General features: G+C 40.5%; 1 protein-coding gene across 1 annotated transcript; it reads right to left on the reverse strand.

Moving 5' to 3' along the window:
* Positions 1 to 2,345: 2,345 nt before the first annotated feature.
* On the reverse strand, positions 2,346 to 12,217 carry LOC143835981 (acidic mammalian chitinase-like). The gene is made up of 11 exons (XM_077334586.1): positions 12,095 to 12,217; positions 9,393 to 9,422; positions 9,095 to 9,296; positions 8,654 to 8,710; positions 7,738 to 7,903; positions 6,637 to 6,761; positions 5,467 to 5,590; positions 4,827 to 5,012; positions 4,020 to 4,139; positions 2,986 to 3,127; positions 2,346 to 2,723 (listed from the first exon to the last, which is right to left on the reverse strand). Exons 1-11 carry the CDS (start codon positions 12,117 to 12,119, stop codon positions 2,434 to 2,436), a joined length of 1,467 nt encoding a protein of 488 aa, XP_077190701.1. The 5' UTR covers positions 12,120 to 12,217; the 3' UTR covers positions 2,346 to 2,433.
* Positions 12,218 to 16,392: the final 4,175 nt, after the last annotated feature.

Consider the following 16,392-nt stretch of genomic DNA (forward strand, 5'->3'; position numbering starts at 1 on the left):
CTGTCAGGAATAAGGGAGTGGCCATAACAGCATATATTGACAAGAACACCTGCCAAGATCACCTACACTTCAGGATCTCCAGATGAGCTCTCATTTATCTCTGATTTACCCTTTGAAAATCATTTTAAAAATCAGACTTGTAATCAAGGAAACCTAGACAGAAGGCATGAGGTTATCACTGCTGGGCTAGAGCATGACTTGTCTGATAAGAAGGGTCTTCAGAACTGAGGAAAACTGAAACAAACATTTGTAAACGTTCAAAATTTAACAAAATGTTAGATTTTGCTAAGAATATTAAGTATAAATTTTGAGTTTAGATGGTAAGTGAAGCTTTATCTGAAATTCCCAAGAAGGTTCTCCTTTGGAAGTTTTTAAGCAGAAGCTAGATAGCCATCTGACAGAAATGCTGATTCTGTGAACTTAGGCAGCTGGTGAATAAGTGGGTAGAAAAAATTGTGTCAGTGCTTGCTCTAGCGCCCCTTACTTGCATGCCAGGGAAATGCCAATCACCACTTTGGGATCAGGAAGTGAATTTCTTCCAGGCCAGACTGACCAGGGATTCTGTTTTTTGGGGGGGCATCATCTGCGCATAGAATGATTGATCCGGAGTGACCCTACTTTTTCTTCGCAATTTCCTGGAGTGCTTTTAACCCTCGATAAATTTTAAAATCGCATGACTAAAAAGGTGCAGCTGCCTGCGTTTTCCCAAACTAAAAGTCACGGAGCCTCCAAAGCCCTGATTGGTCAGGGCGACAGCTCAAATGCTTCCAGTTGTGAAACTTTCCTCCCAAGATTTATTGTTTCTCTTTGTTTCCCTCTGGAATTTGTTTTCCTCTGGATTTGCCTCTTTTCTGAGAAGCTGCTGGCTGGCTGGCTTTCTTTTTTCTTTTTTAATGAACTTATTGCAAACCCGGGGAGGGGAGGGGGTGGCGTTTCCCTTCCAGTGCCTGCAATTCAGACCAAGCCTCCTATTTCAAAAGGAGGGCTGCAAGCTTTCCCTGTGAGATAGATCAAATTCCCTGTAAATCCAAGAGTGGGAGGCTGGTACTGACATAATGGGAAAGAAAACACAAGGAGCCGGCTCCCTCCCCGGCACCCGGCACTCGGCTCCCCCCCTCCCCCGTGGAGCCTCGTCGCAGAGCCTCCAGCTGATTCTCCACCGGCAGTCAAACGGAGGAGAAATCTTCCGCCCTCCCCGAATCAAGTGCAGAGCACTTTGTTTCAAATCGGGGGGGAAATAATCAGGAAGACTCACGCTCAAATAGATCTGAATTCAACAGGAATAAATAAAGTAAGTGCAGATTCAGCCTAGGACCACTAGGTACTACCTGAGCCACCCCTGTTCATGAATTTTTCTGATGTCTAAGGCTTAGTAACAAATGGTATTGCTGAGTAAGATCAACCAGTGAAGAAAACGGGGAAGTAGCAGGAGAAGAGGCAGATAGTCCCAATTCTGCTGTGACCATGTATGTTTTCCCCTCTAGTCTCTATCCAACCTATGCAAAAGAATGATACTGAAATAATGCAGATTTTTTTTTTTTAAGCAGCATTCAAAGTAATCTTAAGCCAGTGGAATAAAGATTGTAGTAGGGATCTAAATTGCCTTCTACTTCTTCCTTCAGCCCCCTGTGCCCCACAGAACTATCACTAAAATGGGGTGGATACTAGCGAACAATAGGGCATGCAGTGTATGTGTCACAGCCCCTCCAAACTGTCCGCTTTCTTCAGATGCCTGCTTAGTGCTCTCACCAAGGTCTCCATACTGTGCACTGTGTTGGCCAAGAGCTAAGTGGCTCTGTGTTTTGATTTATGTGATGGGACCTGCAGGAGCCTATCCCAGATAACAGAATGGAGGCGCTCTTGCTTTTCCCATGAGTTGAAGCTGTAATCACAACCACCAGCAGCTTAGTCTCTGGGGACTGTCTGTGATCCACATATATCCTGAACTATTCCCCCTTTCCCCTTATGGCCCTCCGTAAGATCATGAATTGTGTGAGCACTTGAGTGGGATTGAAAACTGGGATCTCAGCACATCCACACACCCACACCCATGTCTCTTTGCAGAAACTGTTTGTGAAGTTCGGCATCAACTAACAGGTGAAGGTACACCGTTGAGCAACCTGGGAGGGCTTTACTTCAAGCAGTCTGAGTAGAAACCCAAGGATCATGGTTTTCAAAGAACTTATTGACTTTATATATCTTTTAAATAGCTTCTATCCTTGAAAACAGTCTATAAGAAGGTAGAGTTAAGGCAGAATAGTAAAAGGGAACATTAATTGCTTAATAGATATATGAAACAGATGTGTTGAATTTGTGTGCATTTGGTGAGAGATCACTGACTATGATTTTAATGCAATGCCTCTTTATTTTTCACACCGATCTCATCTGCATTTACTGCAGCGGAGCATGCGCACTTGTACCCAGGGGTTGTTCTCATGGCCAATTGCAGCAGGAGCAGCTGGAGTCAAATACAAGGCCAGATTGGCAAAACTGCTGATAGGTCTCCCCATTCACACAGTGGTAGAAGCTGTTCTTGTTTGTAGGATCTGGGTAAAGGCCACTGGATTTCCCTTTGCAGAAGGTGCCTCCACTGCCACCAGAGCTTCCACCACCACCAGAGCTTCCACCGGAGCTGCCACTTCCGCTGCCACCAGAAGGTGCAGCTGTTGGCTGTGCAGGTTGATTAGCATTGGTGCCATGAGTTGTTGCTGGTACCTTGCAGTCTGGAAGAAAGATAAGAATGGCATGAGAATCTTCCTTCTTGGAAGTTGGGGATCTTTGCTATTATAATTAAAATTGCAGTAGGGTTGAGAAGAAAGTTCTGTTGGTGACAATTAGAAAGAGGTCAAACAAAAAGGTCATAAAAAGCAATGAATGCAAACAGGATATGATGAGCATAATTCACTGTACTGTAAATACAGCAGTTAAAACAAGCCAGAATTTAGATTGTTTGTTCTGTTCCCCCAATATCAATGCACTACTCACTTGGAGTGGTGACTCCCAATGCAGATTTCAAGGCATTCATTAGAGGGTATTTGCCTTCCCCACAGAACGTGCCAGTGAAGTCATCCAGATCAATAGCCCATACCATGGCTCCTCCAAAGTTGTTCTCCAACAGCCACTTAGCCTGTGAGTTATAGTTAAACAATCAGAGTCATAGCTGTGCTTTCCTTTGTGATACTTAGTGAGAGGATTCATTAATACTGACTCCACACTGTTATTTATAAATTTTGCTATCCTGAAGTTGCAAGTTAGATTTCTAAAGGCATATTAGGGATTACATTTTACATCTGAACAAACTGAGTTTGCAAACTTCATTCAATGGGATTTACTCTGTGTAATTATATGAGGTTTATTTCCAGGTAAGCACATATAAGATTTCTTTGTTAGAAGTCTAAATCTCCATCAAATGATTTACAGGGTTAGTCCAATACAGGTTCCTGTGTGGATAGGAGGCAGCAAGCTCCTAAACCAAAATGCAAAATCATTTGACAACAGTGGGAAGCAAAGATGACCAATCTGGAAGAAAGAGACAGTTACAAACATTTCTGGTTTGACAGATTATGCTGTTTTCATCTCCATGTTTTTATCCTATGCATTAAAAATAATAATGTTAATGGGCTATGATGTCATTTTTTGTCTTCACAATGTGTTGTCACATTGTTTGTTGCCTTGAGTCTAAGAAGGTGTCAGGACAGAAACCTTTAAAATAGTTGTGTGCTTTTCTCTGTATTTCATTAACAGTTATTCTTGTTTGATTTGTTTGTTTTTGTGAGAATACCGATCAAGTCACATGAGTGATAGCAGCCAAACAGGGATCAAGTGGTGAACAGATTACATCGAATCTGGTTATGTGATGACATACTAATAGCAAACAAAATCCTTTGAAACTGAGGACAATGTTTCATCACAGACAATGCAATGTCATCTTAATGACCTCTCTTTCCTATCTTTCCCCACTCCTGATTAAACTGTGTTGCCATGAATGAGCACTAAACAAAAGCAACAAATAGGCATACCTTGATGGCAAAACTCTTGGGGTTGTCATAGCCAATCCACTGATTTCCTTTGTAGGCATAGGGAACTTTCTGGGGAGCATTCCACACAACGGTGGCACCATTCTTCAAGAAGTCACAAACCTGTGGACCAATGTACCTGGTTAAATCTATGAAAACATCCGCCTACATAAAGATTGCTGTTGGATTAATTGTATTATTTTATGGTAGTATGGACTTTAAAATTGTATTGGGTAAATAAGGCACGGATACAAACAAGTTCTATGCAGAAGCAAGGGAGGGGAGCATTGCCAACTCTGACTCAGGAAATTCTTGGAGCTTAATGGGAATGTGATGTGACAGGGGGTTGTCTTCCAAAGCTGCAATTTCCTCCTGGGGAATTGATCTTCGTAGTCTGAAGATCAGTTTAATTCTGGGTGCACTCCAGGCTTCACCTGGAGATCGATAAAACCTTGGAGGAAGTAGAGAAGTCTGGAGATGGTCTCCATGGCCTTAGGTGACTCAACTCTCCCAGGGACAATGAAGAAGGCATTAATGGCCAGAAGAAAAAGAGAACCATTGATTACTTCAACAGTGAAACTGTAGGTACAGATACTTCAGGGTCTACCACTGTGGGAAGGGTGAAGAAACTGGAGGACATTGGTCAGGGACCTGCTCTTTGAAGTGGACTTGGTTTTCTCCCTGACAGCTAATTTTCTACGTCGAGAGAATTTTTACATGGAAGAATATTCAATCACAATCCTGTTTGCAATCTGACATGATAAATCAATACAGATATATACTACAGTGAGAACTAGGACAGAGTTTTACCTCAAAGTATGCCAATGTCCCAGCTCCTTGGGTATAGGGACCAGCTTTACCTGGTCCAGAGGTTGGAGCATCTAAGCCATGGTTAGAGGGGTTGCTGAGAGTAAAGGTGCGTGCATAGGCTCCAAATCCCACCATCAGTTTCTCAGCTGGAGCACCATTGTTCTTCCAGTAATTCATAGCATAGTCCTGGTATTACAAAAGGCATTGCAAATGGGTTAGAAAAATGATTCCTAACAGTCTTGAGAGCAAATATGGCATGATTTTTAGAGTGTTGCAATAAGAGTAGGGAGATGAGTGTTCAGCACTCACTAGGTGACTTTGGACCAGCTGGCTAATTAGTCACCGTCTCACTTTGTCTATCACACAGAGTTGTTCTGAGGATAAGATGGAGAAAGGGAACCATACATAATAAGTACAGAGTTGCTGAATACAGATGCTGATTTTAAATGATTTTAAACTGTTTTAATTGTTTTAATCCAAATAACAGTTCTTGAAGATGATGTGGCAGACTGCCCTGAGCTGGCTTGCCGGAATGCTACGCAAAGGTCCTTGAAGGAAGGACAGTATAAATACGTAATAAATAAATGTTGGGATTGTTTTGATTGTGGATCAAGAACCCTATACAGAAACTGTCACTCACCACATTGAAGTAGATGTAGGAGCCTTGGTCTTCAGGCCCTGCAAACAATGGGCTGTTCTCACCAGTGAAACCTTCCCAAGATCCTCTGAGGTCATAGGTCATCACATTGATAAGATCCATATACCTTTTTTGCAAGGAGGGGAATAGCAAAAGTAAAAATAAAAATCATTCAGCATTTTCCCCCTCCCCATCTCAGATTCAGTAGGATTCAGTAGGATTCTGTTTTGTGTATTCACTATATGATGTTGGGGTCACCATACTTTCCATTTGACATTTAAATCTGGTCATTTATCTTGTGTTGCCACATGCAATACTTTAAAATTCAAGAGCAATTTTGATCTAATCAAAATAAGTGAAAACATGATACATCCATGGTTGTTCCTTTCTATGCAGTTTGGTGTGATGATTAAAAATGGAGATAAATAAAAAAGCAAATTAATATACTCTGAAAAACTATTCCGTTAAGTTATTTACATATGGGTTCAATTTAGCTTTGGCAAAGATCCAAGTAACTTTCTCTGGGGCAGTCCCTTGGGATTTGCAAACAGAGGCAACAGCAGGGGTCATAGAAGGAAATCAAAAAGCATGGTTATTTTACACTAAGACCTGCTAAGTATACTCATTTTTCCTTTGATCACTTCAGCATCATTGCTGGTTTTGATTGTCTACAGATGAAACAATCCGACAAATACATGCTATAATAAAATCTGTATTTAGTCCAGGCCATGTTAAAGTATAACAGTATCCTCCATAGGCCCATATTTTGGAGCTCCTGTACATGATACATAACTCACATTCGTTCTTCAAGTTGACCTTTTCTGACTGGTGTAGATCCATTTACAGACCACCCAAGCACAGAGGTCAGTTATCCTTCCTTGATACCTGCTGTCAATGGCATTTAACATTTCAGTGAAGCAAGAAACAATTTGCCTGTTATGTGATAAGGAAATAAGCTACCAGTTTCTCAGTAGTAGAATTTTTTAAAATGAAGTTTTGAAAGAGAGCATGCTTTCTAAACCAAGGAGTTGCCAATTAACGTAATACTGGGATTCCTAATTAGTAGTAGATTTTGTAGTATGCTCTAGCAATCTAGCGTTGATGTTTGCTCCTTTTCATTGTGCATACATATCTCTTCTTATTGTATGGAGAACACATCACTCTGCCACTTACTTAGACATTTGTGGGATCTGGTAAGCAGTTTCAATGGTGCCTTTTCCAGCAGACACTGCTGCAGAAATCAACAGTCTGGGTTTGTTGGTTTGAGAAGCTTCCTGCTCAAAAGCTTCATACATGTCCTGTTATTGGAAGAAGTGAATTCTCATTAACTATTAAGATGAACTACTTTCAGGAGTCCCCCACTCCATCATTTCTTGGTATTTTTTTCCTTTCTTATCTTAAATATAAGATGAGAATTCTCTTACCTGACTTAGGAAAACTTTCCTGTGAGTGATGGAAACTTTTTAAAATCCTGACATTTGTAGCATGCTGAGGTAAAATGCCAGAATGGAGGGCAAAGGCAAACAAAGGGATAAAATTTAATGGATGCTTCAGAAATACCTGTAATTTAATATAGTTCTGGCAGTTTAATATATTCAAAAAAACTGCTGTGGAAACAGAGCCATTAGGAAGCTCTGTTGATTTTTTTGTGATTTATTTTTTTGAGAAATCTTGTGTACAGAATGATGCCATTAAAAATGCAAAATAAATTACATTTCTGCATTTGGGTCACTTTAGATGTTTCTGCAAATTGCAATAAATACATTCTGTATGTGTAGTTGATCACAAAATGTTAAAAGGGTCATCTAACGCTCCAAATTTTAATGTGGAAAATACCTGCTCTGAAGTAGTAGGTTTTAACTGAAAATAGTAATCCCATGCTCTGTGTCATGGTCTATTAAGGTCCATGTAGATATGAAGACCATTGTGGCCATATCCACTACCCAATTCAAAAGTAAGGTGACCCTGCACTCAACTGTGCCCCCTTTGTTCAGTTTCCACTGCATTATCCTCATCTAAATATGTCCCTACAGGAAAAACTTTCCTCAAGTTTTATGCCATTTTTTGTAAGTGGGGTGGAGTTGGTTGGGGAGGTGCAAAGAGGAGATAACTCCATTAACTCCAGGAGAAACCATTAACTCCAGCCTTGTTATCACACTTATGCTAGTGAAATGATTACATGTCAAGGATAACAGTGCTGGGAAAATTTTCTGCCACGGTTATGAGTCTATGCAAGTCACCTAGAGGCTAAGGGAATGCACTATCAAAGCCAACCTTAAGCAAGACTGTGAAAAGCTGTTGGGTATCAGCAGGGCTGCCTCTGTTACCAGGATACTCCCAGTCGATGTCCAATCCATCAAATCCATACTTTCGCAGGAAGGAGATGGCAGACTGAATAAATGTTTGGCGATTTTCAGCAGAAGAAACCATGTCAGAAAACCTGCAAGATAAAGCAAATTGAGATGATCCACTTAATACCATATGTATATTTAAAGGCTTATCTGTAACAAAACTAATGCTTGTCAGAGTAATTAGGTGGCCTGTTTTTGTAATCAAGAAGCAATTTGCTCTGTATAATGATATATATTTGTCTTTTAAACTAATTCACTTGGCATGCTTTAAAAAAATTGTCTGTCTGTCCGTCCGTCCGTCCGTCCATCCATCCATCAGTATGGATGTTTATACCACCCTTCCATATGGCTCTGGGCGGTTTACATAAAACGTCATAGGGTAATTATATAGAAAGTTATAACAAATATAACGATCATAATGTATTAGCTAGTACATTATTTACAATTTAGGGAGGAAGTAATATCTGTGTTTAATAACCATGATCCATTTAATTTTTCTCCCTTGACAATATTTCTCAAATATTTCATATATTGTTATTTGTTATATTGGGGCAGGGGAAGTATCATGAACCTATAAGCAAAGGCAAGTAATAAGTTTCCAGATACTGAACAAAAAACACAACCTCACATTATGACTTACACTCCTCTTCATACACATGCAGAGATTTGTATATTTGATAGCAACCTTTAGTTTCTCTAATCTTGAAGTACTTTAGACACATTTAGGATATCGTTGAAAGAAAAACAGTGGCTAAGGGCCAAGGAAGTACCACAGTGAATGTTCTGTGCAGTTGCCAATTGCAAAACCAGCTGTTCAGAACACATCTAGATCAACTTACTTTTGGGTCCCAAAGTTCCAGCCTCCAACTGACAGCAAGGTTTTCAGGTCAGGATTGCTGTGAACAAATTATCCAAATGTCACTAAACGATTTAGCCCACTGCAAAACAATTACACGTTGATTGTTTCTTTAAATGAAATATCTATAAACACCATGAAGATGGGTAGCCAGGATAATCCCATATCCTTTCTGAACTATTAAAGGGACAATCTTTCTACAAGAAGATTTTAAATATAAAATGCAGCACGGAGATAAGCCCCACCTGTAGATATTTTCACTTCTGTGCAGCCATTAAAACTACCTGAGACATCTAAGCTGGAACGTCTTACATCAAGTTGTTAACATTGGATAGAAAGTAGAAAACAAATATATGAAATCTGAACTGCATGTTTAATAGGATATCTATACATGTGTGTATATACAAACACTGCATTGTCTTACTAGTTTTTGAGTCCATTAATCCCACCGTAGAGAGCCACATCATTCCATTCAATGGTCTGGATCTGGTTGTTAGCCATGCCAGCAAAAGCATAGATAACATGAGTACATAGGCAAGGGTCAAGATCTTCGGGCATATAACGTGCAATTCCAGGTCTGTATTGGCACCAGTTGGTAAAGTAACAGACGATGTTGGTGGATGCACCTACATTTTTATAAAATAAAGGTCAGTCAATGAACAATTTTGTCAGTATTAATTTATGTGAAATATAACAAAAAGGTAATGTGTGCTGAAACTTACCCAGCTGCAGCTGCAGCAGAAAAGCCAGACCTGTTAAAGAAAATTGTGGTTGTGAGTTGAACACAAAAACAAGACTTGGATTTTACTTACAGCTACAAGTCAATAAAGAGCCTCTTGTGGCGCAGAGTGGTAAGGCATCCGTCTGAAAGCTTTGCCCATGAGGTTGGGAGTTCGATCCCAACAGCCGGCTCAAGGTTGACTCAGCCTTCCATCCTTCCGAGGTCGGTAAAATGAGTACCCAGCTTGCTGGGGGGTAAACGGTCATGACTGGGGAAGGCACTGGCAAACCACCCCGTATTGAGTCTGCCATGAAAACGCTAGAGGGCGTCACCCCAAGGGTCAGACATGACTCGGTGCTTGCACAGGGGATACCTTTACCTTTACCTTTACAAGTCAATAAGTGCATCAAGGGTAGAAAATTATTCTGGTTTCACACCAGTGTGATGCTACTCCCTGAATCTACATCTCAGAATTATAATTTGGTGGATGTGCTGAAAATGAGATCCTTAGTCCTTCCCATAGAACAGGGGTGGCCAGACTGTGACTCTCCAGATGTCGATGGATTATAATTCCCATGAGCCCCTGCCAGCATGCTCTGGAGACCCACAGTCTGACCATCCCTGCCAAGGAATAAGTAGGAATTATAGGGGGGGGACTGGGTAGGGTATAGGGTTGGCAGGTTCCATGCTGTGATGAGCAGATTGCATCTAAATGATGGCTTATGTTAAACTGCATAGGACAGAGATGCCTATTATCTGATTCATTCCTAGCACAGTACTGAAATGACGGCACAACACGGAACTCAGAACATAATTGGCTTTGCTTGTAAATAATAGTTCTGTCTAGCAATTAAATGTGAGCTACTTCAGGATCATCCATATTACAAGGCGGAAATAGACAACCTTATACTTCTGTCAAATCTAGACAGCATCCTAAAAAGTAGAGACATCACCCTGCCAACAAAAGTGCGTTTAGTCAAGGCTATGGTATTCCCAGTTGCAATGTATGGCTGTGAAGGTTGGACCATAAGGAAGGCCCAGCATCAAAGAATTGAGGCTTTTGAACTCTGGTGCTGGAGAAGACTCTTGTGAGTCACTTGGACTGCAAGGCAAACAAACTGGTCAATCCTAGAGGAGATCAGCCTGGACTGCTCATCCTGAAGATGGACCTTTGCTTTGGTCACCTCATGAGAAGGAAGGACTCCCTTGAGAAGAGCCTAATGCTGGCAGCGATTGAGGGCAAAAGAAGAAGGGGACGACAGAGAATGAAGTGCCTGGATAAAGTCACTGAAGTGGTTGATGCGAACTTAAATGGACTCCGGGGAATGGTAGAGGACAGGAAGGCCTGGAGGATCATTGTCCATGGGGTCACAATGGGTCGGACACAATTTCGCACCTAACAACAACAACAGTTCTGTTGTAATTTTAATTTTAATTTTTTAATTTAAATTTTATTTTATTTGTTTTATTTTTTAAAATGTTGCGAGCCACCCTGGGCCTCATATCACAGGAGAGGAGTGGGATATGAATCTCAATAATTAAAAAAGATAGAAAGATGAAACACAGGCTTCCTAATACTGTATTTTCTTTCTTAGGAAAATGGATGTAGAGCATCTGCAGGAGTGGATGGTGATTCTTAGTTGTTTCTCTAGCTGTGCTTTGTAACTGGCAGCACACCTGCTTGCTTTGGAAAGGTTTAGGTTATTGCCTCTGGTAGCACATTTAAGACAAGAAAGCACAAGCATAGGGACTATTCTGCCCTGCAAGTACCTCCATCACCACATTCATACTATTCCTGCAAATGATAAAATACACATTTACCAAAATGAAGAGTAGTTCCATGCCAGAGAATAGATTATTAGAAAAAGATTTTGTGAATCACCTAGTTCAAGACAGGGCAACAATAAGATTTTCTGGGATTGGGCTATTTAAACTGCTCGGGAGCTACAAATTATGCCATTAAAGGTCTTATTGATTTGATTGAACTGCTCAGGAGCAAAGCAAATGGAATATCCCCTTATCTGGCCAGTGGCAATGACAATGGCTTCTGGAAGTTATTCTTCTGCCTCTTCCATCATCACTGTTGGCAGCATCTGGCCTAAAAAGCTGCTGCTATGCTGCAGCCCCCCACCCCCCTGGGGTCTGTTTTGGCTTGTGTCTGGTTGTCAGTGCTTCAGAGTTTCTTTAACATGTTACACATAAACTAACATATGCTCACCCAGTGTCTTAAAAAGTGTTAAGAATGCATTGCATAATATGTTCTTACAAATGCAAGCATTTCTAGATTTCAATCTTAGTGGGTTTTATTGGAGTTTTATTGTTGTGGGGTTTATTTTTACCTTGTAACCTGCCTCAAGCTGGCATGCCTGGAGTGGCAGGTAAGAAATGATAATAAATAATAACAATAATAATAACATATGTGCTGTGTTGAAACTCTTTTTTTCATTCTTTTTACCCAAGGAGGCCTCTACTTCCTAACTTCCATGTTCTATTTTTAATTTTTTTTCTAAAATTGCCCTTTAATTTTGTATTTAGAAAATCATTAAAAAGTATATGGTCAGGTAGAGCATCTCTGTAATATGAAATTAATCAAGGTCAGAAAAAACAGATCTGAGACAACAAAGATCAAAGCACAGAGCAATGAACAGAAATTCAAGATAATTGTTCTTTTGCTAATTGCATAATTCAGTCCCCCATACTCACCAGACAGAAGGAGTAGTTTGCCCATGTTGATACCTGTGTACTAGTTTGTTTGGTAGTTAACTTTCCTTTTATAACATACATTCTGCCCCCCCTCAAACATGTGACTTCAGATATCTTCACCCCTCAAATAAATTAGATGGTTAATATGTAACAGTTGCTAGTTCAAATAAAAATAGGCACTAGGCAGCCATCTTCACCTTGAAATATTTTGAATCTTCTGAAGTTTTTGAAAACATCATGTGCTTTGGAAGAGGAGGGTGGTGTTTGTACCCCAGTCCCTAGACCAATGTTAAAGCCATTCAACCAGCTATTAGATAAAGAAGACAAATATATGCATATCAGTAAGAAGTTTGCTTATGTAATTCTGTGTGAAAATTTATCATTTTAATATTATCATTACAGAAGAAATGACATTGGTAGGAAACAGATTACTCATTGGTTTGGTTTTCATTTCTCCTTTGTGACTTGCTTTCTAACTTGAGATGTATTTCTTGCAAACAATTTGACAGTTTAAAGAAATATTTTGGAGGAAATTATGGATGCCTAATTCTCACTGTGAATTCATAAATACCAAACATAATTACTCTTTAAAGGTGTGCACAAATCTCACTCCTGTAGCTTCTAGTCCTTTGTCATTTATCCATAAACAGTCACGTAATATGAAACACTGGTTCAGAACAAGATTTACATTTTTTAAAAGTTTGGGTCTCATTCTTATTCTGGTCACACTATTCTCCAAATCTTCAGTTTCCTATTAAGGCTTGAGAGAATGGGGTATCCCACTGCCTTATCACAGCTTTTTGCCTCCTGATGAGGCGGCGGAGATGCAGGTAGCATGGACAACCTGAACCTCTCGCCCCACTCCTCAGGTCATCAATCAACGCAGGCTACCAATCCCTTCACAGCGGTTCCTTTGGGGACTCAAACTTCCTTCCCCTCCCATGTCCCAAAATTAAGTTTTTTTTAAAAAAATTACACTTCCATGTTGTAATGGGGAAATGCCAAAACAGCAAAACATTTTTTAAAAAAAACTTGCACTTCTGCATTGCTTCCGGATCACATCACAACAATAAAACGTTCCCTTAGATTTCTTTTCAGGATTCTTTGTATAATGCTCTCACTTTATGTTATGTAAATTTGTGATAGGCTGGCTATGGTGACTGGGCCCTGATGATTGAGTGTTCATGATAAAGATTTAAAACAAAGAGCATGAACACCAAGCTAATAGGGAGAGAGCTGCTGGATTACATGCCCCCCCCCCATACCCCATCACCAGAAAACACAAACAGGAATGAATTTTAGCTGCGTTATCCCAATATTACCGTGCATATTGAAGAAAACATTTGAAGTGAGGGCACGTCACTTTGTAGTCCCGTAGCAATGCGGACCATGACATTAAAAAAAAATTGAGCAGGAAATGGAGAGGTGAGGGTGGGTATGAGGGCAGGCAAAACACTACTAAGGCTGTCATATGTATCTCCTTCCAGGCAGGCCTGCCCCTGCTTGCACCTTGATTTGCAGCACAACAAGAAATGGGAAATTGGTTTTTGGTGATTTCCCTCATCGACTGCTTACACACTGGAGGTTTCATGCCTGGCTGCAGGCTGGAGTTTTAGTCATGGCAGGTTGCCCCACCTCTTCCTGCACCCACATGGGGGAGCATTTGGCCCTGTGCACCTCATCCACCCCTGATTTGTGCTCCTGTACGGGAGCTGGAGCAGTGAAGTTCCCAGTGCGTAAATGGTCTACATGGAGCAAATTGGATGAAAACTCCCACCACTCACTGGACAGCTCTGGGTTGCTGCCAATGTTATGTGGAAGCATCACTAAAACCGGTGAACAATGGGAGGCTGTCCAGGGGCAAAGTTTTCATGTGGAATCGATCTTAGTTCAGAGCTAGTATCAGCAGTTGGTGAGATCAGGCAAATGTCAAAGTGAAGCAGATGCCAAGGTTTTCCAAGGGCCCACACATAGGCACTCATAAGCTGCCTTGAGGATCTTAAGTTGTGTAGAAAGTAGGGATGTAAATATTTTAAAGAAACAACACCCCTGCTGCTATAAAACAGAAGTGGCAACTTAAAGCCTAGCAACTGTCATTTGCCATTGCAAACACAGAATATTCAGCTGCAGTAAAGGACAGAGATTAAAGTTTCAGGTTGCTGCAGGCCTGGAGTCATAAAAGCTAGAGTAACAAAACAATTAAACTCTATAGCAATAACTCCTCCCAAAATTATAGAAATGCAATTTACATTATTTTATTTTTTGAAACAATAGAACTTGACAATTTAGGGGTCAGTATGCAGATAGATTTTTTGCTTTATAGGCTGTCTATTCTGGAAACAAAATTCCTTTTTGTAGTAATGAGTGCAGTGAATTTATGTTTGAAGATTTTCTTTTTGATTTGAATATATTTGTTAATTTTAGATAATTACTTTAGCGGTGGTATCTAGACTCAAAAATTGCCTTGTCTACTGATTCCCCCTTTTTGCAGCAGATGTCCGTCTTGTCCTTGCTGTCAGCCCTATTTGTATTAAATTCAGCGTTGATGTGAGCTGCAGGAGCACTTACTAATGGGTGCCAGTTCTGGGGAGCAGAATAGAATTTAGGAGTTTTCTTGCAGCAGGGTACAGAACTATGCTGACTTTACAGGGATGCAAGGCTTTATAGAGATGCAAGGCTTTATAACTGGCTTTATAGAGAGCCAGTTTGGTGTAGTGGTTAGGAGTGTGGATTTCTAATTTGGCATGCCAGGTTCGATTCTGCACTCCCACACATGCAGCCAGCTGGGTGACCTTGGGTTTGCCATGGCACTGATAAAACTGTTCTGACCGGGCAGTGATATCAGGGCTCTCTCAGCTTCGCCCACCTCACAGGGTGTCTGTTGTGGGAAGAGGAAAGGGAAGGCGACTGTAAGCAACTTTGAGACTCCTCTAGTAGAGAAAAGCAGCATATAAGAATCAACTCTTCTTCTTCAGTTAGGGGCTGGCCATCCCCTGTCTGATTGGAGTTCTGGGGCGAGTGACTTCCCAGGGTAGGCAATGAGTCCCAACTCCTCCCCCCCGGCTTTATTTATGGTACTTTTGTTTACATTTTCGGGTAGAGAAAAGTGGCATATAAGAACCAACTCTTCTTCTTCAAGGCTCTGTGGTATAACTAGGAAGAGAAATATAAGAAGCCAGAATGAAAAAAAATCAATGGAAAGTAATAGCTAACTTGATCATAAAAGATGGTGGAAATTATTTCCCAGTGGCAAATGTCTTATGAATCTAAGTTCTGAATCAGTATGGAAATGAATAGGAAACAAAAGGCTCTTTTTAACCTAAGCGTCTTAGGCTGTTTCAAGGGAATTTTGAACATACTGCATTGATCTAGCTGTGGGACACACCTGACTTAGGAAACAATATGATCTCTTTTCCACATTAATTCTACAGTGTAGTCATATATGAAACCATTTTGCCACTAAAAGCCAAGCACTTACACTATTGTGGCATCCACATAGATAATTTTCTGTGTTGCTTTCAGGCTACCAAGAAAGCAAAATTTGTACAATTTCTCGTTACCAGAGTGAGCAACATGAAACAGAAAAGGATGTGGTTAACAAAGATCTCTTTAGGCAGTTGATTCCACTGCTGAACTACTCTGACTATCATCCCTAGATATGTCCATATTCTTCTGGGAAAACATAGAGGCAAAGTAGGTACTGAACCTTTCTCCTTTCTCACTGTCCTCTGTCAGTCTCTCCATCTTCATCCAACAGTGGCCTATTGCCTTATTTACCTTATGTTTGTTCCTCACATATCTGAAGAAGCTTTTCTTGTTATAGTGGGTTTCTCTGGCCAGTCTCAGCTCATTCCCAGATTTTGGCTCTCTGATGGCTTACCTACAGTGCAGATACCCTTCTTTAGAGATCTGTCCTTCAATTTCTTGAACATTTCCATTTTGTTCCTTAGAAGTTCCTGAAGTTCTCTGTTCATGAATATGACTTTCACTGTCCACTTCTCTTCCTCAAAGGCAAGATTTTTCCTCAGTCCCCCCCCCCATGATTAAAGCTGCCCTTTTTATCTTCTTTGCTGAAGAATTCTGTCTCACCCTGTCATATTATAATATGTTGGTTGTTTGCTTGAGAAGTTTTTATATTACAAATTAACAAAATATTTTATTCAACATAGAGAAGAAAGGGCAGGGGAAATGAGGCATAAAATGCCGAGGTAATGCTAGATAACTGAAGTAAAATGAGTACATGCATAGACTAGTTCTTATATTTCTGTCTAATGAGAGTTTACTAAGCTGTTGACAAT

The sequence above is a fragment of the Paroedura picta genome, chromosome 4, assembly GCF_049243985.1.
Source record: "Paroedura picta isolate Pp20150507F chromosome 4, Ppicta_v3.0, whole genome shotgun sequence".
Classification (NCBI taxonomy): domain Eukaryota; kingdom Metazoa; phylum Chordata; class Lepidosauria; order Squamata; family Gekkonidae; genus Paroedura; species Paroedura picta.